At 37.2% G+C, this 25524-nt stretch overlaps 1 protein-coding gene across 1 annotated transcript in view; it reads right to left on the bottom strand.

Annotated features, from left to right (window-relative positions):
- The window catches only part of CCDC39 (coiled-coil domain 39 molecular ruler complex subunit), a 64461-nt gene extending 39917 nt beyond the window's left edge, over positions 1-24544 (bottom strand). The window contains exons 1-7 of the mRNA XM_003926927.4: positions 24220-24544; positions 14157-14276; positions 12419-12565; positions 11132-11290; positions 10248-10340; positions 10023-10151; positions 1718-1909 (exon numbers count right to left, since the gene is read on the bottom strand). Coding sequence (XP_003926976.1) covers positions 1718-1909; positions 10023-10151; positions 10248-10340; positions 11132-11290; positions 12419-12565; positions 14157-14276; positions 24220-24309 — 930 coding nt within the window. The 5' untranslated portion in view covers positions 24310-24544. The remainder of the gene's footprint in view (positions 1-1717; positions 1910-10022; positions 10152-10247; positions 10341-11131; positions 11291-12418; positions 12566-14156; positions 14277-24219) is intronic.
- Positions 24545-25524: the final 980 nt, after the last annotated feature.

Genomic DNA, 25524 nt, shown 5'->3' on the forward strand with positions numbered 1-25524 from the left:
GAGTGACTTGTGTCAAACTCTGACAAAACTGAGCTGGGGAAGGCCATGAAGAGAGAGTTCTCACACATTTGCCAGATAACGAGAACTACCCAAAGAGACACTGCGAGAATCACAGACTTGCATAAAGACCAACGTTGCAAAAAAAAAAAAAAACCCTTCTACAAAGACATCTGGCCAGCAACGGACTGATCAGCCTTGGACTGACACTACCCTTACTGATCCCTGTAGTCAAAGATTATTATTTTAAAACAAGTTAGGTAAACTTTCTCATTTTACCTTTAAAAACTTGTGCCTTCCTTTATCTCCCTAGATATGCCTATGATCTGTCATAGCCTGTATGTCCTGGGTCTGCAAATTTCCTGCTCATTCCTAATTAAGCTCAATATTTTTAGCGGGCCTCTCTCTGTTATTTAGTTGATAGATTCAATACAATATCAAAACTCCAAAGTTATTCTTCACCAAAACAGAAAATTCTGAAATTCACACGGAATCATAAAAGATCCCAAATAGCTCAAGTAATCTTAAGCAGAAAGAACAAAGCTGGAGGCAACATACTTTTTATTTAAAATTGTATTACAAAGCTAAAGTAATCAAAAGAAAATGGTGCATTCATCCACTGACATACACAGTGGATTGCTTGCAGAATCCCTCACAGATACCATAATCTACAGATGTGTAGGTTCCTTATATGAAATGACATGTATTTGCACATAACCTTATATATATCATAATGTATACTTTAAATAATCTCTTGATTATTTATAACACCTAATACAATGTAAATGCTATGTAAATAAATGTTACATTTTTAAAATTTGTATCCTTTTTATCGCTATACTGTTATTTTATTGGGTTTCTTTTCTGAATATTTTTTATCAATGGTTGAATCTGCACATGCAGAATCCACGGATAAGGAAAGCTGACTCTACTGGCAAACAAACAAAAAAACCAGACACACAGAACAATGGAACAGAACAGAGAACTCAGAAATAAATCCATGCATACATGAGCAACTAATTTTCACCATAGGTTTCAAGAATACACAATGGGGAAAGGACAGTCTCCTCAATTGATGGTGTTAAGAAAACTGGATAGCCACATGCAAAAAAAAAGAAAGAAAGAAAGAAAGAAAGAAAGAAAGAAAGAAAGAAAGAAAGAAAGAAAGACAGAAAGACAGAAAGACAGAAAGACAGAAAGACAGAAAGACAGAAAGAAAGAAATTGGGCTTTTTTTCTGGTATCATACACAAAAATTAATTCAAAATGAATTAAAGACTTAAATGTAAGACCTGACATTGTAAAATTTCTTAAAGAAAACATACGAGAAAAGCTCCTTGACATTGGTATCTGTAATGATGTTTTGAATTTGACATCAAATTACAGGCAACAGAAGCAAAAATAAACAAGGAGAACTGCATCAAACTAAAAAGTTTATTTAAGGAAAAGGAACCACCAACAATATGAAAAGGCACCCTACAGAATGGAAGAAGATGTCTGCAAACCATACAACTGTGATGTGAATGGCACCCTGAGGGCTTAACCAGGGGCTTAATCAGAGAGTATCCCAAAAGTTCCACAAAACAAAGAGACATGAAAAAGAAAAAAAAAAAAAAAAAAAAAACTAGAAGTTTCTTAATCACAGGAAAAACTTGATGCTTATTTTATATTCCATAGCACTTTGTCATGAACATAAACCCAGTCTTTTTTAGTTGACATACCTCATCCTTCAGCTGAATTCTGCTGGCTTCATGGTACTGATATGCCGTTCTGTATTTTAAGAGATTACGATCAGCCGCAGAAATTCTTTTCTCATACTCTGTGTTATTCCCAATCTCATTTTCCAAAAACTTGATCTTTTCCTTAACCAAATTTTCTTTTTCTCTTGTTTCCTGTTTTATCCTTGCTAATTCCTAGGATTAAAACAAATGTGTTTACTTATAATATGTTTAAACTGACAAAACCAAAAGGAATTTACTTTTTATTTTTCTATTATATTTAGTATTTATTTTCCTAAAACTTCTTAGAACATATTTTTAAATACTTTTATATTAATAAAACAAAATATTAGTATACTACATATTAATGTCTATAACTCATATTGTTAAATGTTTACGTTTTCTTTCATATATCTGGAACTTTGCTAAAAAGATGAGAAAAACAGTTAAGCTTTTATATATGAAAGGTAAAACCTACACATGTAACAATGTTGAATATTTTTCACATAGAAAGTGGGGTTTCAATGAAGCTTTCCAAATATTTTACAGGCCAGTTATTTTTTCATGTTTTGAAAACAGCATTTTAGTTATTGGTTTTAATAGACATATCTTCACTCAGGCCTTTTACTGATCACAAGACAATAATAAACAGAATGCACAAAGCACTGTAACTGAAATGTAGGCAAGTACCACGGGTGCAAAGAAATAGCGAATTCCTTCCTAGAGGAGTCATTAGAAGACACTACACCTTCCTGGCTTTCAAGAATAGGGAAGGAAAGAAGAAAAGAGAGAAAGAGAGAGCGGGTAGTGAGGAAGATACAAAAAGAAAGAAAGAGAGAAAGAAAGGGAGGGAGGGAGGAAGAGAGGGAGGGAGAGAGAAAAAGAGAGAGAGGGAGAGAGAGAAAGAAAGAAAGAAGAAAGAAAAGGGAGAAGAAAGAAGTAAAGGAAGAAGAAAAGAAAGAAGCCTGCCCAAGAGGCACCATTTGAGTCAGGCTTACACACATGAATGGGGTTGCATCAATACTCTAAGGTAGTTAAAGTGGAGGGTGGGGAGGCAGGGATGCAAAGGGAATATATTAAAAAGGGTTAGGATCCAGATGAAAGGGATAATCCTGGAAAGGTAGGATTTAGGGCCAAACAGTGAAAAAATTCAAATCTCAACTTTTAAGCAATGTAAAACAAAAAGATTTTAAAGCTGGGTAATAAAAAGATTATGTTTTTACAAGTGATGCTGGTGGCGGTAAGTTAGATGAATTAGAAAAAAGTATTACCCTAATATGTATTACTTACATGTATTCCAAAATGAGGTCATTTCAAACAACTAATCACAGGAGATTGTGGAAGGGGGATATGTGTTCTGAAATCAGTAGGTTTTAGAAATGCTGCAAGTATACATATTAGTATACTATACATATATATGTGAGATATAACACATTTTAAAAAGGAAATTTTTAAGTTGTTTAATTTTAAAGTTGTTTAATCCAATCTTTAAGTTGTTCAGTTAGAGAATTATCATTCTATAATCGAAGCATTCTAAATATTTACTGTGTTCATTCACTCAAGATACACGTCAAAACCCCCTAAGTTCAAATATTTCAAAACGTGAATCCAGAGTTTCTTGCCTCATGCTTTTCTACCACTTAATCAGACGCTTTAATTCTACCTCAACATCGTACTTAACAGAGCTATTCATCATAAAGTTTTCATATAGGTAACACTAAGTAATATTTTAAAATTTCTACACTGTAATAAAAGCATAGCAGAAAAATATTTTTCTGCTTCTATACATTGTTTCTTTTAAAAACACAATTTCAGGATTTTATGACCAGACCCCTGCTAAGAAAACACTGAGAAGGCAAGAATGAATTGTTTGCAGGAAGAGGAACAAAAGAGTGTGATATCAGTTAGGGGATACAATTTGCCACCCTCAAATATGCGCCTGTCAGAGGCTTTTGAATCAGAGAAACTCCTTCGAAGAGGAGTAAGGTAAAATAAGGCTGGGACCTATTGGGCTGCATCCCAGACAGGTAATCTAAGTCAAAGATGAGGTAGGGGTTGGCTCAAGAAGAAGTCACAAAGATCTTGCTGATAAAAAAAGGTTAAAGTAAAGAAGCCAGCTAAAAACCCCCAAACCAAAATGGCAAAGCGAGTGACCTCTGGTCACCCTCACTGCTTATTACATGCTAATTATAATGCATTAGCATGCTAAGAGACACTCCCACCGTGACAATTTTCAAATGCCATAGCAACATCAGGAAGTTACCCTACATGATCTAAAAGGGGGAGGCATGAATAACCTACCCCTTGTCTAGCATGTACTTAAGAAATAACCATAAAAATGGGCAACCACCAGCCCTCAGGGCTGCTGTGCCTATGGAATAGCCATTCTTTTATTCATTTGCTTTCTTAGTAAACCTACTTTCACTTCTACTCTACAGATCTGCCTCAAGTTCTTTCTTGCATGAGATCCAAGAACACTTTTGGGGTCTGGATCAGGACCCCTTTCTGGTAACAGTATGAAAGTAAAAACTGGCAGCAATATTTGCTGTTCTGCAGCCTCCACTGGTGATACCCAAGCAAACAGGGTCTGGAGTGGACCTCCAGCAAACTCCAGCAGACCTGCAGCAGAGGGCCTGACTGTTAGAAGGAAAACTAACAAGCAGAAAGGAATAGCATCAACATCAACAAAAAGGACAGCCACTCAGAGACCCCTTTCAAAGGCCACCAACATCAAACACCAAAATTAGATAAAGCCACGAATATAGAGAGAAACCAGCACAAAAAGGCTTAAAATTCTAAAACCAGAATGCCTTTTCTCCTCCAAAGGATCACATGTCCTCGCCAGCAAGGGCACAAAACTGGACAGAGAATGAGTTAGATGAACTGACAGAAGTAGGCTTCAGAAAGGAGGTAATAACAAACTCCTTCAAGCTAAAGAAGCATGTTCTAACCCAATGCAAGGAAGCTAAGAACCTTGAAAAAAGGTTAGACAAATTGCTAACTAGAATAACCAGTTTAGAGAAGAACATAAATGACCTGACGGAGCTGAAAAACACAGCCTGAGAACTTCATGAAGCATACACAAGAATCAATAGCCGAATCAATCAAGAGGAGGAAAGGATACCACAGATTGAAGATGAACTCAATGAAGTAAGGTGAGAAAACAAGATAAGAGAAAAAAGAATGAAAAGGAATAAACAAAGTCTCAAAAAAACATGGGACTATGTGAAAAGACCAAACCTATATTTGCCTGGTGTACCTGAAAGTGATGGGGAGAATGGAACCAAGTTGGAAAACACTCTTCAGGATATTATCCAGGAGAACTTCCCCAACGTAGCAAGACAGATCAACATTCAAATTCAGGAAATACAGAGACCACCACAAAGATACTCCTCAAAAAGAGCAACCCGAAAACACATAATTGTCAGATTCACGAAGGTTGAAATGAAGGAAAAAATGTTAAGGGCAGCCAGAGAGAAAGGTCGTGTTACCCACAAGGGGAAGCCTATCAGACTCACAGTGGACCTCTCTGCAGAAACCCTATAAGCCAGAAGAGAGTGGGGGCCAATATTCGACATCCTCAAAGAAAAGAATTTTCAACCCAGAATTTCATATACAGCCAAACGAAGCCTCATAAGCAAAGGAGAAATAAAATCCTTTACAGACAAGAAATGGTGAGAGATTCTGTCACCACCAGGCCTGCCTTGCAAGAGCTCCTGAAGGAAGCACTAAACATGGAAAAGAAAAACCAGTACCAGCCACTGCAAAAGCATACAAAACTGTAAAGACCATTGACACTATAAAGAAACTGCATCAACTAACAGGCAAAATAACCAGTTAGCATCATAATGGCAGGATCGAATTCACACATAACAATATTAACATTAAATGTAAATGGGTTAAATGCCCCAATTAAAAGACACAGATTGGCAAACAAGATAAAGAGTCAAGACCCATCAGTGTGCCGTATTCAGGAGACACACTTTACATGCAAAGACACACATATGTTGTACTGGCCCGAGCATAGAAAGTCAACACCAAGACAAAAGTATGCCAAATTGCAGGGTCTTTATTGCTGGTGGCCACAGAGGACTCGCGTCTCTCTAACCTGTGGCCCCGAAAGGACGGTGTCAAGACCTTTTATACCTGTAAAACCACCTCAGGAATGAGGGTGAGGGGCAGGAGTCGGGGTGAGGGGCTTCAGACGTTCTGAGGGCTAGTGGATTCTGTAAATCACCTCCTGGGCGGAGATGAGGGTGAGGGGCTTGGGACATTCCAGTGGATTCCTGGGCGAAGATGAGGGTGAGGGGTTGTAGACATTCTGAGGGCCAGGGGACTTTGGACATTTTGATTGTTACTTTAAGTGGTTCACAAAAGTCAAGATTAGCATTTGTTTACACATTGTCTGGGTAGGGTGGAAATTACAGTCCTTAATTACTTATTACAAGTCGCAGGGGCCGAGATGGCATGGGTTTGGACTACTCACATTTGGGTTACAGAGGGCAGTTTCAATAGAAAGCTGAGGTATGATTAAGGTATGCGGTTTTATGGGGCTTTTACCACATCACACATACAAACTCAAAATAAAGGGATGGAGGAATATTTACCAGGCAAATGGGAAGCAAAAAAAAAAAAAAGAAAGAAAAGAAAAGAAGGGGTTGCAATCCTAGTCTCTGATAAAACAGACTTTAAACCAACAAAGATCAAAAGAGTCAAAGAAGAGCATTACATAATGGTAAAGGGATCAATCCAACAAGAAGAGCTAACTATCCTAAATATATATACACCCAATGCAGGAGCACCCAGATTCATAAAGCAAGGTCATAAAGACCTACAAAGAGATATAGACTCCCACACATTAATAGTGGGAGACTAACACCCCACTGTCAATATTAGACAGATCAATGAGACAGAAAATTAACAAGGATATCCAGGACTTGAACTCAGATCTGGACCAAGTGGACTTAATTGACATCTACAGAACTCTCCACCCCAAATCAACAGAATATACACTCTTCTAAGCACCACATTGCACTTATTCTAGGAAGTAAAACACTCTTCAGAAAATGCAAAGAATGGAAATCATAGCAACCAGTCTCTCATACCACAGTGCAATCAAATTAGAACTCAGGATTAAAAAACTCACTCAAAACCACACAACTACATTGAAACTGAACAATCTGCTCCTGAATGACTACTGGGTAATGAAATTAAGGCAGAAATAAATAAGTTCTTTGAAACCAATGAGAACAAAGACATAACACACAAGAATCTCTGGGACACATTTAAAGCAGTATCTAGAGGGAAATTTATAGCACTAAATGCCCACAAGAGAAAGCAAGAAAGACCTAAAATCAACACCCTAACATCACATGTAAAAGAACTAGAGAAGCAAGAGCAAACAAATTAAAAAGCTAGAAGACGACGAGAAGTAACTAAGATTAGAGCAGAACTGAAGGAGATAGACACATGAAAACCCCTTCGAAAAAATCAATGATTCCAGAAGTTGTTTTTTTTTTTAAAGATCAATAAAATAGAGTGCTAGCCAGACTAATAAAGAAGAAAAGAGAGAAGAATCAAATAGATACGATGAAAATTATAAAGGGGAGATCACTGCTGATCCCACAGAAATACAAACTACCATCAGAGAATACTACAAACAACTCTATGCAAATAAACTAGAAAATCTAAAAGAAAAGGATAAATTCCTGGACACATACACTCTCCCAAGTCTAAACCAGGAGGAAGTCGAATCCCTGAATAGACCAATAACAAGTTCCGAAATTGAGGCATACCAACCAAAAAAGTCCAGGGCCAGATGGGTTCACAGCTGAATTCCACCAGAGGTATAAAGAGGAGCTGTCACCATTCCTTCTGAAAGTATTGCAAATGAAAGAAAAAGAGGGACTCCTCCCTAACTCATTTTATGAAGCAAGCATCATCCTGATACCAAAACCAGGAAGACACACAACAACAACAAAAAAGAAAATTTTAGGCCGATATCCATGATGAACATTGATGAAAAAATCCTTAATAAAATACTGGCAAATCGAATCCAGCAGCACATCAAAAAGCTTCATCATGATCAAGTCGGCTTGATCCATGGGATGCAAGACAGGTTCAACATATGCAGATCAATAAATGTAATCCATCACATAAACAGAATCAATGAAAAAAAATACGATTATCTCAATAGATGCAGAAAAATTCTTTGACAAAATTCAACAGCCCTTCATGCTAAAAACTCTTGATAAACTTGGTATCAATAGAACATATCTCAAAATAATAATAGCTATTTATGACAAACCCACAGCCAATACCATACTGAATGGTGGTCAAAAACTGAAAGTACTTCCTTTGAAAACTGGCACAAGAAGAGGATGCCCTCTCTTACCACTTCTATTAAACACAATATTGGAAGTTCTGGCCAGAGCAATCAGGAAAGAGAAAAAAATAAAGGGTATTCAAATAGAAAGAAAGGAAATCAAATTGTCTCTGTTTGCAGATGACATAATTCTATACATTGAAAACCCCATTATCTCAACCCGAAACCTTCTTAAGTTGATAAGCAACTTCGGCAAAGTCTCAGGATACAAAATCAATGTGCAAAAGTTGCAAGCATTCCTATACACCAGTAACAGACAAACAGAGAGCCAAATTATGAGTGAACTCCCACTCACAATTGCTACCAAGAGAATAAAATACCTAGGAATACAACTTACAAGGGAAGTGAAGGACCTCTTCAAGGAGAACTGCAAACCACTGCTCAAGGAAACAAGAGAGGACACAGATGGAAAAACATTCCATGCTCATGGATAGGAAGAATCAATATCATGAAAATGGCCATACTGCCCAAAGTAATTTATAGATTCAATGCTATCCCCATCAAGCTGCCATTGACTTTCTTCACAGAATTAGAAAAAAACTACTTTAAATTTTATATGTAACCAAAAAAGAGCCAGTATAGCCAAGACAATCCTAAGCAAAAAGAACAAAGCTGGAGGCATCATGCTATCTGACTTCATGCTATGCAAGTCTACAGTAATCAAAACAGCATGGTACCAGCACCAAAACAGATGATTATATATATATATATATATATATATATATATATATATATATATATATATATATAATCTCAGTGGAACAGAACTGTAATACCAGCACCATGGGAGGGTGAAGTAAGCAGGTTGCCTGAGGTCAGGAGTTCGAGATCAGCCTGGCCAACATGGTGAAACCTGGTCTTTACTAAAAAAGTATAAAAATTAGCTGGGCTGGTGGCAGGAGCCTGTAATCCCAACTACTCGGGAGGTTGAGGCAGATGAATTGCTTGAACCTGGGAGGCAGAGGTTGCAATGAGCCAAGATCACGCCATTGAACTCCAGCCTGGGTGACAAGAGTGAAACTCTGTCTCAAAAAAAAAAAAAAAGAAACGAAACAAAAGAAAGAAAGAAAGAAATAGTAATATCAGCATTAAGAATTAAGAGAACCTCATAGTTAAGATTAGTTCTCCTTTGTCCCTCCTTGGGAGGTATAAACCGTTTTGTTGATAAAATGTCGGTGACTTACAGAAATTGAAAATACAGCCAAAATTAAATCACACCCAGATATCAGAATTTAAACTCCCAGCAGCCTGAGCTGCTTGCCAGATACATTTCCATGGAGTAGATGGAATTGAACTCCATCTTCTCACCTGCCTCCTTTTCTCCTGAATTCCTTCTCTTTCTCAAATCTTCCTACTTCTACTCCCCACTATTTCATTCACTAATGATTTTCCAAAAACATTCTCCTAATTTACCTCTGAAAATAACAAGAGATAACACGTGGTCTGTGTTATCAGTGCACTATTCCCCGCTTCTATGTCATTATTGGTGTCTCCGCTTCAAAAGTGAAACTTTATTGCCCTCTAGGTTTCTTTGCTGACTCTCCTCTTGTTCCTTGGCTATTCATGAAAGTTCATTTCCCTACTGCAACTTACTCCAGAGAGCAGACACATTAAATCCCAGACACCTTGGATGGCCATGTGTAAGTCAGGGCATTGGTGTTATTGCAAGAACAGTAACTACTGACTCTCGTTCCACAATTCAGAGATGACGGGATCCAGTGTTGGAGTTACAACACTGCAAGCAAATAATCTTCACCACATTTCCAAATGGGTATAGAGTCAGCTTTCAAAAATACTTACCAAAACTACTGAAGACTGCTACGAAAGTGGCTTTCAAATAACAATGTAATTTACATTTGGAACAATGAGTTAAATACAAAAGAGACAAATACGGCTGAAATGACAAGGACCAAACTACTTTACCAAAGCACAGTTATCGATGTCTTGATCCCTCTTCTGCATCTGTTCTATTGTGCTCTCCCATTGTTTAATGAGTTCTTGTCTTTCATCATGAATCTTCCGAAAATCTTGCGCTGCTTTATCCAATTCTAACTGTCAAATAGAGAGCAAACAACATTTCTGTAAATTTAAGTGGTTTTGTAAACAGCACCTTTAAAATTAGGAAATAAAAATCTTTCTTAAACTAACCTGTGCACTTATAGTCTCTGTAAGTTCATTGTCAAGTATCTTTCTTTTCTGATTACGTTCCAAAGTTAGTCTCTCTAACTGCAGAGTCAGTGCCTATGATGTAATTACATACAAAGATATTTATAATTCTCATTCAATAATTTAAAAGTTGTAAGTAGATCTAACATTAAATAGTATTACACTATATATATATACATTTATTTAGTATCTAAAACAACTATGAAATAATAAATATCTTCCTTATCTTTTAACCCCCAAAAGCTAATCTAATGTGTTTGCCTACAGCAGCATAAAAAGCCTCAATTGTTTCTAAAATGACTTTTAATATTTTTAAAGTAAATTAGAAAAAGATTAAGTTAAAATTTGCTATTTGTTTTAAGATAATGGATTTGTTATTAAATCTACTAGAAAATAACGTTTCATAATACCAACTTTAGTGTCACCAGATATAAGTAGATTTTAAGTGATTCTTATCATCAATAGCAACAGTCTCAAATCAGCAAAAACTACTTGTAATATTCAAACTACATTTTAGGCAAAATAGCCAAAATATATTAAAATAGTTCAGTAGAAAACTTTCTCTTCTGAAACGCTTCTGAGGATCCTTATAAATCAGGATATTTTTAACCTGTGGTCCATGGATTCTCAAATAATCTGAGAGAATCAGAGAATCTGTAAAACAGTCAGCAGTATGTTATGGGTATTTGAATATAGTCATTTTTTCTACAGAGAAGACATTTGGCTTTATTAGTTTCTCCAAGAAGCTTCTGACTCAGAAGTTTAAGAACTGCTGCCTTAAAAATCACAAGCACAACTTTAGGTAAACAGGTTGACATACTACAGATTTAGAGAAAACCTAACAGTTACAGTTTGTAATTCCTCACCCTGATCTTATTATCATCTTGTTGTGCATACTTCTGAAGCGTGAGCGCGTCACTATCTCTATGAGCTGATTCTTCCAACCAGGCCTCCAGTGCCTGCTGGTCCCAGTTCATCTGGCATTTCAAACCATCCAGTTTTTGAGTGGCTTTAAATATGCCATTCTAATTTCCAAAGAGAGAGAGAAGGGGAGATTACAAATCATTATTTACTATACAAACTGAAATAAAATATACCTTTATATACGATGGAGCCTAATTAAAAAGAAGAAATCCTGTCCCTGCCTTCCAGATGTTTATAATATGCCCTATTTTAATGATGTAACTATTATACTTACATCTTAATTCTTTCATTGAAAAACAGAGGAGAGATGACTAGACAAAGTCCAGAACAGTAGTTGAGCCAGAGGCTGCTTTAAAAGGCTGTAGGCTTTAAGGTAGCTCCCTCGCAGCAATTGCATTCATCATTCTACCAAAGCCACCCCACATACACGTGCAATCAAAGTTAAAATAATATGTTTGGTAGGCCAACTCAAATCCAAGACAAGTGTCCTTCAGCCCCATTTCCAATCCTATCGTTTGCCCCTAAGAAGACTCTTAGAGACCAATTTCGGAAGCACTTCTAACTGAAGTAACTATAGTAAAAGAGATAAAAACATTTCTGTACATTTAGTCATTTAAAAAATCTAGACTCATAAAGAAACAGAGAATACTCCATAAACAAATTAGTATGTAATTATATACAAATACATCACAGAATATGTATGTATGTATTTGATATGTATATGCACATGTAAAGAGAAAAATCAAAATTTGGAAAGAGGTCCCAAATCAATTAACTATAAACTAAAGAAAAGAGAGTAAATAGGTTAAAGTAGTTTAATGTTGGAGTCACAAAACTGATAAATCAATATGAAAGGTCAACACTTTAAATGAAATTCAAAACTAAAAGTGATTTTTTTAAATGTGGCTGTTAAAAATATAACACATATAAACCATGGCTAGTATTTTACAGCAGCTAAGAAGCATGATACTTTGCACACAAGCCTCAGTAAGTAGCTGGTGAATGAATAACGGGAAAACTGTAATATTCTATCATTGTTTCATTCAAATGACAGCTCCATGTGCCTTTCATTGTCCGAAACATATGAGTAAACACTAGGAAACTAATGTATGCCTTTCCCGTACAGGAAAAAAGGAAGTCAATGCTCATTTGGTGACAGAGGAATAAGCAGAAGAATTTTGAGTAATTTAAGTAAGTAATAGAATTTTAAGTAATATTTCAACATATACTTCTTTGTCAGTTTTCTTTTCCAGTATTGAAGCCATCTCATTTTCCAGACACTGAATTTCTTCTTTCACTCGTCCCAGTTCTCTTTGCGCAATGGCCTTAAAATGTTCTTCGCTTTCAGTCTCCCGCTCCCTGGCTTTGCAAAAAGACTACAGAGTAACATACAAGATGAAAAGGCGTTTAAAATTTCAGAAATTTTTAATTAAAATATTTATGATAATCCATTAAATTAAAACAAAATAAACTGTTTACATTAAGTATTATTAATTCCAGTACTCTAAAACCTACGTTACATTAGACTGAGCGGCTCACTGGTTGTAAGAAAGTCAAACTGTGATAGGAGAAAATACTGTCAATAGTTTTCAGATACTATGTTGATCTAGGAAAACCAAAGAAAACCAAAGCTTTGGTTACACTTAAAACTTATTATCTACAAATAAGAAATATCAATTAACAAATAATTAAGAAATGAGATCTTTTACATGAATTGATCACATATTCCAATTAACAGACTCGCATTCCGATTAACAGTATTTTTAAATAATTATTTAAACACCAATGGCTGTAAATATTCCCTAGAATGTATTAGCATATAATCAGGTTTTTGTGTTCAGTGTTATGTAATAAAAGAGTATGTGTTAACTAATTTTAAAGTACTTCAAAGTTATCACTTAGTATTAACTTTACAGAAGCTGCCATTGTTGGACGTTTACTATTCTTTTGTCCCTGTTACTCTATTTATTTGAGGTTTGATGATAATAAGATATAACCACAGAGTCTCTGCCTCTCAAATCCCCAGCTTGGTACTTTAATAACTTAAGAAAAAGTGTCATTCCAAATAGTTTATCAGTTACTCAATCACATTGAGAGTCAAGAATTCTGAGTTTGCTTTTAAGTTTATTAAATTTGTAAATATCTAATAGGACTTGTAAGCAATGAAATGCTTGTCTATATATTTATTATAAATTGCTTTTTAAAATATAGCACTGTTCATTTTTTGAAACTGCATACTATTTCTCAGACAGTAGATGCACTTTAAAAAAAAAAAAAAAAAAAAAAAAAAAAAAAAAAAAAAAAAAACTAGCTTGAGATAGAAGTTAGAAAACTTTCCAATGCTGCTTGCTGGGCTGCCTAGTTTGCTGAGCATCATTAGGGAATGAGTTTCTATACTTAGATTATTTATAAAACAGAAGCTTAATCACTCCAAGTTTTAACTTTTATTATATTTATGCTAACATTTCTAAGATGCCTTATGTTTTCCAGTTACCTAAATAAAGTCTTAAGTATAATCAAGCTTTTTAATCTCAGGATTATTACAAATTTCAATTCTTGAACTATGCTAAAATGCATATATGTGTAGACTACTGGCCTCCACTCAAAATGGCCCTAGTGAGTGATGCTGAAAAATTAAAAAGGAGACAGAAATTTTATTATGTATTATATTAGGCCATTATTTCTCACCACCAACACTGTACCCTTCTCAAATAACCTGCTGTCTAATACAGATGGTTTGAATAATGATTTCTTCTTTCATATAGATTGATCTTTTGTTTAAAATTGGAGCAGTAGTTAGTTCCTCTAAGCCTTTTTCTATATACTTTCATGTTCAAGGCTTTGTTCACAATAGTTTAATTATGTTAAAGTTTCCTATTATAACTCTAAAAATCACAGATGTAAATACACTGTGAGATGTTCCATGAATACACATAACATAATCAACGTAAATTTCAGTCACTGTACCTGTGTAATTGAGAGCTCTTGTTTAACATTTTTGAAGTGAGAAGTCATAGAATTAATTCGCTCTTCATAATCACGTAACTGATCTTGCAAGCTTGCTCTTTCATTCTTCAGCTTTGACAACTGTAAATAATAAATGCTACAATCAACCAAAGTCCTATTAAGTTTTACCATATGAAGGACCCAAAGTCAAAGAAAATTAAACTTTCATTTACTTTGTGTCTTAGTCAATTTGGGCTATCACAAAAATATCATAGACTAGGTATCTAAAACAAAATGTAATTTGATTCATGAGAAATTCCTCACAGTTCTGAAGGCTAGGAAGTCCAAGATGATGGTGCCAACTAATGTTTTTACTGGTGAGGGCTCTCTTCCTGATTTGCAGACAGATGCCTTCTTGGTGTGTCTTCACATGGCAGAGAGAGATCATCTCTCTCTTGTCTCTTTCTTAAAAGGGCATCATTTTTTAATTTTTTTAAATTTTATTTATTTATTGCATTTTAGGTTTTGGGGTACATGTGAAGAACATGTAAGAAAAATAAAAAATAAAACAGTTAAAAAAAAAAAAGAAAGAAAGAAAGAAAGAAAGAAAGAAAAATTGTGCCCGGCACCCTACACACCCTAGGGGCAGCCCAGCTTGCAGCAAATCCAGGTATGGGCAACGTTTTCAAATAAGTTAGATTCATTTTCCTTTTGGTCTCTTCCCTGGATTATTAATTACACATCATTAAATGTTTTTGGCTTATTATTTCCAAAAAGAAAAAAGAGCACCAACACCATTCATGAGGTATTAATTACACATCATTAAATGTTTTTGGCTTATTATTTCCAAAAAAAAAAAAAAAAAAGAGCACCAACACCATTCATGACGTTCTACCTCTACGACCTATTTACTTCTCAAAGACTTCACCTCCAAATACCATCACATTGAGGATCGAGACCACCATGTGAATTTCGGGAGGACACAATCAGAATAGAGCACTTTGTTTCTTTAAACGTCCACATGAACTTCTAAAATCTACTAATTCTTTAAATAGTAAAAAATAGTGTGATTTGGTGGTGACTGTGGGGAAAATTAGCACCATATTACACGGAACAGAAATCTCTCTTAGATTTACTTTTCATCTTAATTATTCAATTAAAAAAGCATTTAAGGCTGCATGTTTTCATTAAACAAAATTTTTGCTGTTTCCTGTGGATCTGGGCATGAAGCTGTCCCTTTTTATTGTTTTCTAAAAGGCAATATTTCCTTTTCAATTTACTTTTTATATAAGGGCCACCCAGGAATATTTCTCAGAAACATGCCTAAGTATTTAATATGGAGGATCATTTTAAATTATTTAATAAACATTTTTAAAAATAATTTTTAAACATTATAAATTCTATTAGCTTATTATCAGATAATGTGACCTATAAAATGTCTGTCTGTATAGCATTTTAGGGATTATAATTTTTTAATGTTGGTAAAATATTCAACAACATAAAATTTCCCATTTTAACCATTGCTATGTCAAAGTTCAGTGGCATTAAGTACGTTCACATTGTTATACAACCATCACCACTAATCTGCCTACAGAACGTTTTCATCTTCCCTGAGCCTCTATACACATAAAGCACTAACTCCCCATTCCCTGCTCCTCTCAGACCCTGGCAACACCATTCTACTTTCCATCTTTATGAATTTGACTACTACTCTAGGTACCTCACATAAGTGCAATCATGCAATATTTGGCCTTTTGTTTCTGGATTATTCACTTAGCATAATGCTTTCAAGTTTCACCATTCACTTTTAATGCATTAAGATTTTTGTTTTGGTCTAGTACATGATCCACTCTTGTAAATATTTTATGGGCATGTTTTAAGGTGCATATTCTCTATTCAAGAGATAGATGTCTCTGTGTGTTTATTTTTATTATCACATCCCTTGTAACCTTATTTTTGTCTAGTAGAGTTGTCTAATTCTGAGGCACAAATCAATGAAACAGCTCACTGTAACTGTAATTTCGTCAAAGTCTACTTGCATTTATAATAGCTCTTGCATTTATGTAATTAGCTGTTGTGTTTGGTGCATACAGATTTATGACTTTTATTTGCTTCATCCATTATGCCATTTATAATTGTATAATGTCCCCAGAGCAAACTTCTGACTTTTGAATGAAAGCATAATAATTAACTCTCCCTAAGTTGAAAAGCCCTTCTGCATAGAGTTACCAAAAAACATTTTATAGCTTCTTTCTTAAATATACAGGAGCATGTAGCAATCACCAGATATTTATTGAAAACTTACATCATGTGAAGGATGCCAAAATAAACAAACAAGATCCCAGAAGAAACAGATAATTCAGGACGAAAAAGACAAGAACTAAACACATACACATTACACACACACACCCCACACACACAACCAGATTGAAGAAAACATTTTACCCCTAAAAGGCGGCCATGGTGCTACAAAAAAGCAACAAAGAACTTGAAGATACAGTTCATCGATATAGTTCCCAAATAAAACATGTAATGGAAAGATAAAACCCTAAATACTCTTCAGATTTTTTTTTTAAAGGTAAACTACAAAGAAACAGAAATCACACAAATCCGATTACTCACTGAAACACAGGTGGAAGATAATTGATACATTCCAAACTCTGAAGTAAAATTAGTTTCAACTTAGAGTCTTCTACCCAGCCAAACCACCAAATGTGAGTATAGATAAAGATATTTTCAGAGATTCAAAGATGCAGAGTGTTTACATCTCATACGGCCTTCTCATGGAGACACAAGAAATGATTCTATCACAATAAGGGAATAACACAGACTTCATTTGATTGCACTTCACTTTATTGTGCTTCTGCAATAGCAAATTCTTAACAGAGTGAAGGTTTGCAGCAACCCTGTGCCTAGCAAGTCATCAGCACAATTTTCCCAACAACAGGGGCTTCTTTTGTGTCTCTGTGTCCCATTTGGGTACTTCTTACAATATTTAAAACTCTTTCATTATTATGATATCTGTTAGAGTTATCAGTGATCAGTGATCTCTGATGTTACTATTGTAATTGTTTGGGGTGCCACAAACTGTGCCCCATAAGACAATGAACTTAACCAAAAAATGCTGCGTGTGTTCTGACTGTGCCACTGACCAGGCTTAACCTCATCTCTCTCCCTCTTTTTGGGCTTCTCTATTCCTTGAAACACACTATTGAAATTAGGACGATTAATACCCTTACAATGGCATCTACGTGTAAAAATCAAAAGCTAGAAATAATGGAGGCCAAAAGTTGACATAGGCCAAAAACTAGGCGTCCTGCATCAAACAGTTAACCAACTGGTGAATACGAAGGAAATGTTCTTGAAGGAAATTAAAAGTGCTACTCCCTTGAACACACAAATGATAAGAAAGCAAAATAGCCTTATTGCTGATATAGAGAAAGTGAGGTAGGGGGTGGGTCTAGACTCCAGAGGTACGACTCAGACACCAGACCAAATTGAGGACTAGCTAAAACAGAGAGGAGGCAGAAGCAGCTTTCTGTAAGACGCACTTACTTGTACGCCATGTCAGTTCACCTTTGCCATGGGCAACACCCAGAAGTTATTACCCCTTGAGCTGGGCACAGTAGCTCACGCCTGTAATCCCAGCATGTTGGGAGGCTGAGGCGGGCAGATCACTTGAGTCCAGTAGTTCACGACCAGGCTTGCCAACATGGCAAAACCCATCTCTACTAAAAATACAAAAATTAGCTGGGCATGGTGGCACACAACCGTAGTCCCGGCTACTTGGGAGGCTTAAGCAGGATGACTTCAGCCTGAAAGGCGGAGGTTGCAGTGAGTTGAGATCGTGCCACTGAACTCTAGTCTGAACAATAAAATGAGATCCTGTCTCAAAAATCAAAACAAACAAATGAAAAAAACAGGGAGTCTTCCAGACTTGGGGTCTTCAGATATTCTGGTCTCTCTTCCCAGAACATTCTCCTTTCCTAATGGCTGGCTCCTTATTATTCTTCGGGGCCTCATATTCTTCAGTTTGTATATAAGTTTAGAGAAGCCTTCCCTGCCCATTTTATTCGATACAGCTTTTCCAAGTTATATTCTCTCATGGCAACATTTCACATTTAGTAATTACCTTCAAACAACTTACCACAATTAGTAATTATGTTTTTATTTGCTTGTTTATTTTCTATCTTTGCTACTAGATTATAAGACTCATGATAACAGGAAACATAAGCATTTTGAAAAATGTTTTGCTTAAGCTTAGCGGCAAGAAGCATATGCATTTTGTTCACACTATATTCAGAATCTAGAGTAATGCCTGGAACATAATAGCACTCAATAAAAATCCGTAGAGAGAACAGATATGACAAGGGAATGACAAGAGTTTTACATTTGTATGTAGTTATACCTGTCCATCTTGTCTTTGGTGATTTTTATGTTTTATGCTACACTGAGGAAGGCCTTTCCCAGAAGTTTATTGTAAAAGCATTACTGGGTATATATCTAAAGGATTATAAATCATTCTATTGTAAAGACGCAGGCACATGTATGTTCATTGCAGCACTGTTTACAATAGTAAAGACCTGGAACCAACCCAAATGCCCATCAATGATAGACTGGACAAGGAAAATGTGGCACATATACAGCATGGAATACTATGCAGCCACAAAAAATGATGACTTTGTGTCCTTTGTAGGGACATGGATGAATCTGGAAACCATCATTCTCAGCAAACTGACACAAGAACAGAAAATCAAACACCGCATGTTCTTACTCATAGGCAGGTGTTGAACAATGAGAACACATGGACACAGGGAGGGAAGCATCACACACTGTGTCTGCTGAGGGGAATTGGGGAGGGATGGGGGAGGTAGGGAGGTTGGGGAGGGATAAAATGGGGAGAAATGCCAGATATAGGTGACGGGGGGATGGAGGCAACAAACCATATTGCCATGTATATACCTATGTAACAATCCTGCATGTTCTGCACATGTACCCCAGAACCTAAAGTGCAATTGTATATATATATATATATACATAAAAGTGAAATGTGTGTGTGTGTGTGTGTGTGTATGCATGTATATATTTTTTTTTAAAAAAAAGTCTCCAGGCTGGGTGCAGTGGCTTATGCCTGTAATCCCAGCACTTTGGGAGGCCAAGGCAGGTGGATCAGGAGGTCAGGAGATAGAGACCATCCTGGCTGACAAGGTGAAACCCTGTCTATATTAAAAATACAAAAATCAGCCAGGCGTGGTGGCACACACCTGTAGTCCCAGCCACTCGGGAGGCTGAAACAGGAGAATCCCTTGAACCTGGGAAGTGGAGTTGCACTCCAGCCTGGGTGACAGAGCGAGACTCCATCTCAAAAAAAAAAAAAAAAAAAAAAAAAGTCTCCAGTATTTCACATAGTACTTTTATACATACTCTACAGCAAAATTTGTAACACACATAAAATGTATGTTTGTGTGTGAGAGGAAGCAGATCCATAATTCTTTTTTGGAAACAAATAGCAATAGACCACTTACTAGTTTCTCTCTCTCTTTTGGTTGGAAATGTATCCTTTTTATATTAAATTCTCATATATGTAAAGATTTGCTTCTGGATGGCTCATGTTTAACTAATTTATTTATTGTTACAAAACTGCCACACTGTTTTAAGTAGCATGGCTTTTTAGTATGATAGGGCAAAATGCACCACCACAACTATTCTGTCTAGTATCAAACACTTTCACTTCCAAGTGAACTTTGAAATCAAGTTGTCAAGTTTATTTTAAAAGGGACCCTAGGCATTTTTATTGGAATTTTCTTGAATATACAGAATAATTTAAAAACTGAATTATCTCCCTACCCAGAAATAACTAAATGTCTCCATTTGTTCAGATCTTTTATATAATTAATTCTTAATATCATTGCACATGACCAGATTCAGAGCATTTCTATAACCCCAGAATTAGAAGAAACCGCCAAGATTGCCCCAACTACAAAATGTACATCAGCAACACGCGGTGCTTTTACGCTTCCACTGATTAGGACTTACTACCTCCTGAGGAAACGCATTTAATCACAATGGGTAATGAAGGAGATAATGACTTGGATAATGAAATAAGTCTCATAGGGAAAATGTTAGAGGAGTCCTCTAATTGTCCTGTTTCACGATTTCCTCATCTACACAAAATGGTTTTTTATTGATGATTGTCTTGACCAGTATCTATAAAAATTTTTAAACAAGTACATTTCACAAGACTGTGTTGGCTGTTCTGTTGAGCACTGTTAAGGAAAGAGATGGATGTAATTAAGGAACACTGACTTCACAGCCAAATATCATGCAATATTTCTGAAATCATTGTTACTTTTTTCAGTGTTTTCATCATTGTTCCTGGCACATAGTAACCTCTTAATACTCACTGAATTAATGAATTAATGAATGGATCATTCTTGCAGATTTATTTATCCTCATAACAAGGGGACATAACTACATTAAAAAATTTTTGAATGCACAGGAAAACAGTAAAGACCTCTCTAATTATAGACTTTCAATATTCTTTTCTGGGAAATACACATTCACAATTTGTTTTTGACCATGACAAACACTGCCTTGTAAAAAAAAATTATGCAATTTACTTAATATCTTTAAGGATATACACAAGAATTATCATATAATTAAGTTGGGTACAGTGGAATGTGCAGGAGGGCGCATATGTGTATAATTCCTGAAGATGAGTGACATTAAATAAAAGCTAACAATTTTCCATGACCATTTCCTAGAACCCAAGGCAAAGAAGAAAAGAGCGGTCTTTATATCAAAGTATTCTCACCTATAAGTAAAATAGTCCTAAAAATCAAAAGAATTAGCTAAACCAATACTTTAAGAAACTTTGATATTCAGAGGGCCACATGCTTACTAGTGGAAAACCACACTTCACTAATTTTATTCATTTACTCTGATCCAGTAGATGGTGCCACATGTCTGTATATGTAAAGTACCACAGTGCCTTTATTCTGTTTTTTTACTTCCTTTACTTTTTTCTCCTTATTTAATATCTGGAAAGAAATAAAAAGTACTACTTCCTTGAACACACAAAGGATAAGAAAGAAAAATAGCCTTACTGCTGATAAGGAGAAAGTGAGATAGGAGGTGGGTTTGTTTCTCAGACACCAAAACAAATTGAGGACCAGCTAAAGCAGGGATGGAGGGGAAGCAGCTTTCCATAAGACATGCTCACCAGCATGCCATGTCAGTTTACCACTGCCATGGCAACACCCAGAATGATCACCCCTTTGAACCCAGTGTGGTGGCTCACACCTATAATCCCAACACATTGGGAGGCCAAGACTGACAGATCACTTAAGGCCAGGAGTTTGAGATCAGCCTGGCCCACACAGCAAAACCCAAGTCTACTAAAAATACTAAAATTAGCTGGGTGTGATGGCATGCACCTGTAATTCCCAACTACTTGGAGTGCTGAGGCACAGGCTTGAGCCTGGGAGGCAAAAGTTGCAGTGAGCCAAGTCTGGGTGACAGAGCAGGACTCTGTTTCAAAAAATAAATAAATAAATAAATGGAAGTTATCACTCCTATCCATGGCAACAACCCAATGACCCTAAGTGTACGTATAAATTAAAAGTGGGTATAAATATAACTACAGAACTGCCTCTGAGCTGCTGCTCTGGGCACACTATTTCAAGTATCCCTGCTCCACAAGGAGCAGTACCTCTGCTGCTGCTGCTGCTGCTGCTGCTGCTGCTGCTGCACACTGCCACTTCAATGAAAGTTGCTGTCTAACACCACTGGCTCACACTTAAATTCTTTCCTGGGTGAAGCCAAGAACCCTCCAGGGCTAAGCCCCAATTTTGGAGCCTTAGTGGTCCTGTTAGAAGATTTAGTGGTCCAGATAAAAGATTAAATCACCCACAACATTCCCGTAAGCCAAAGCCTAATCCAGGGAAAGGCCCTTAACTTTCAGAAAGGTGAGGAAGCTGCAGAAAAAAAGTTTAAAACTAGCAGAGGTGGGTTCATGATGTTTAAGGAAAGAAACCATCTCCATAACACAGAAGTACAAAGTGAGGTAGCAAGTTCTAGAAGGTCTAGCTAAGATCACGGATAAAGCTGGCTACACCAAACAACAGATTCTCAACGTAGATGAAACAGCCATAGAGTAAAAGAAGATGCCATCTATGACTTTTATAGCTCACTAGGAGAAGCCGATGCCTGGCTTCATAGCTTCAAAGGACAGACTGACTCTTTATTAGGGGCGAATGCAGCCAGTGACTTTAAGTTAAAGCCTATGCCATTTACTATTCTGAAAATCCTGTGGCCCTTCAGAATGATGCTAAATCTGCTCTGCCCGTGGTCTATTAAATAGAACAAAAACACCCGGATGAAACATCTGTCTACAACATGGTTTACTGAACACTTTAAACCCACTGTTGATTCCAGCTGCTCAGAAAAAAAGGAATTCCTCTAGAAACATTACTGCTCATAGGCCAGCTGTGGTGGCTCACACCTTTAATCCCAGCACTTTGGGAGGCCAAGAAGGGCAGATCACTTGAGGTCAGGAGTTCAAGAGCAGCCTGGCCAGCATGGTGAAAACCCATCTCTACTAATAACACAAAAATTAGCCAGGCATGTTGGCTCATGCCTGTAATCCTAGCTACTCAGGAGTCTGAGACAGGAGAATCGCTTGAACCCAGAAGGTGGAGGTTGCAGTGAGCCGAGATCACACCACTGCACCTCATCCTGGATGATGACAGAGTAAGACTCTATCTCAAACAAACGAACAAAAAATTCGCTGACAATGCCACTATAAGTAATATGTATATAAAATCCTGCAAGACACATATGATGGCAATAATACTAAAAACTAAAATCTGGATGGAACTTTAACCCATATTATTTCCCCAGAACCTGCGAAGTAGTTTATCTCTATCTCCACTTTACAGAAAAAGAAGCAGGATTAGGGTTGGCAAGCAGGATCTGAACCCAGGCCTGGATACTTAGTATTAATTCCTCAGTACTCGGTGCTAGATCACTTACATTTCTTAATACTGCCCTTCTTTGGGGAAAAAATGCAGTCTTCTAAATTACACATGAGTAAATAGATCAGAATGTTTTAAAAAAAGTATTTCCATTCTTTTCAAAAGGTACAGTCACGGGATTTTCATTTTCCATTTTCAGAGCTGAGAAAATTTTCTTTTCTGTTTTGTAAAGTTGCCTAAGCATCATCTGCTATTCTTGGACCTTCTACACAACAGATCACCACCAAGGTTTTTCAAAATTTGCTGAGCTGCTGCAATTTTTTATTTTTATTTTTTTCCCTAGAGATGCGGGAGGGGAGGGCTTTGCGGGGGATCTCACATTTTTGTTCAGGCTGGTTTACTCCTGGCTTTAAGGGATCCTCTGCCTCAGCCTCCCAAAGCGCGGGGCTTACAGGTGTAAGCCGTTGCACCTGGCCTGCAATTAATTTTTAACAACTGCTATGAATTGTAGTTGATACAAGTTCGTCCTTACAACTTAAAAATATCTTATGTCAATCTGTGACAACTCAATCTTCTCTCCAAAAAACTGTAAACTGCACGCTTCACATTCTTACTGGAATGTTCCTCTTGAAAACACCTCAAGTCACTTTCAGCTTTAAACATTATAGACAGAAACTCACAAAGGAATATCAACCTTCTGGCGTTTTATTTATAAACGTGTGCAAATAACTGTTGCTACGCAAACCTCAGAAGTTCTTTTCCAAGGACCGCTTAATTTTGAGCAAGGAAAAAGCGGATGCCGGACCCAGCCTTTCCTCTCCCGCCAGGAGTAAAGAAATGAGTAAGAGGAGTGGGCCTGGGGAAGGGAGTTTCGAACTTTATAACCCTAAATGTCAATTATGGTTTTAATAAAACTTTTAAATGCTTAACAATGACTGAAACAGGCAGGCAGGGTAAGGGAGGAGGGCGATGGTGCGAGGGAGCGTTAGACAGAGGAAGCACAGGGCTCGGAAAGGAGAGAAAAGAGAGGGCTGGGGGAGTACTGCCAAGCAGAAAACGCCTCCAGCAGGCTTTCTCCACTTCCTCCTGCCTTCTTCCCTTGACCTCACCTGATCTTCCAGCACCTTGTTCTCCTCGTTCGCCACTGGGATGGCGAAGCCATCCTCCCAACGCAGCTCAGCCAGGAATTCGCTACTCATGACTGCGAACGGATAGAAGAGGAACAGAGCAGAGACTCGCCTTCCCGGACAGCGGGTGAACAGCACCCGCGTCGAGCCCAGGCACCTGCACAGCGCGGCGGTAATTGCCACGGGAGCCCTAGCAACCGTCTCGCGTCCTTAGTTACCAAACAGGAAGCGCTCCGGCCCGAAGGCGGGACTTCCGGTTGAGAACTCCCAGCCGCCCGGGCTCAAGCCCAAAGAACATTTTTGTTAATTTCCTTGAGCGCTGAGGGACGAGCGGCAACTTCTCCCTCCCGGGGTTCCCGGGGGTTGCCAGGCGGCAGCGTCTCTGCACGAAAAGGTGGCTCTCGGATCTCCCCCGAAGCTGGACCGAGGACCCGGGGCACCTGGCTGGAACTGAGCCGCGCGTCCCCTGTTGCCTGGGGACGACGGGACCCGGCGGACATCAAGCACCGCGTTTCTTCTCCCGTCGAGTGTGCTGGTGTCGAAGCAGGTGAAGAGGCGTCTGCGAGGAGAACTCAGCGCACGTTCGGATCGCCAGCCGCCCGGCGCAGGGCTCCCGGGCCACCGCTCCAGAAGTTCAGCCAAGGCTCCTTGAGGCAAAGTGATTAAAGAAGAGATGCTGTGCATGAATTAATTTTACGTATCCAATAATCATGCCCTTTCGAATTTTATTTTACCTAGACTTTGTTAAATTTTTATTATAAATATTTTAAATGTATGAGAATAGAAAGCAGAGTATAAAGAACTGCTATATACGCATCACCTTGATACAGCATTCATATTTTGCCATATTAGCATCTTCTGTATCTTTTGCTGAAGTAAAAGATAACGGTAGACGTCATGACATGACATCCCTAAATACTTAAGCATATATTGGTAGAAGAGTGGTTAATGTTATCCAACATAAACACAATATTATTATCACACATAAGAAAATCAACAATTCTTCAATATCATCTAATAACCATTTCAGATTCACACTTCGACTGTCCTAAAAATGTCTCTTTACAGTCGATTTGTTTGTTACTATAGTTCTGAAATCCTCGCGTAGGAGCTTTGTCTCTTTGTGCCTACATGTTGTGGACTTAGAAATACTGCCTTTAAAGACTAGAATTAGCAAGACATACTCCCCCGTCTACAATGTCTAAAGGCTGGGGAGAAAGGCTCAACTTGTAGAAGAAATTTTGATCTGCATGGAATACTGGAATTTTAGATATAAAGATATTTAAT

The sequence above is a fragment of the Saimiri boliviensis genome, chromosome 8, assembly GCF_048565385.1.
Source record: "Saimiri boliviensis isolate mSaiBol1 chromosome 8, mSaiBol1.pri, whole genome shotgun sequence".
In the NCBI taxonomy this organism is placed as follows: Eukaryota; Metazoa; Chordata; class Mammalia; order Primates; family Cebidae; genus Saimiri; species Saimiri boliviensis.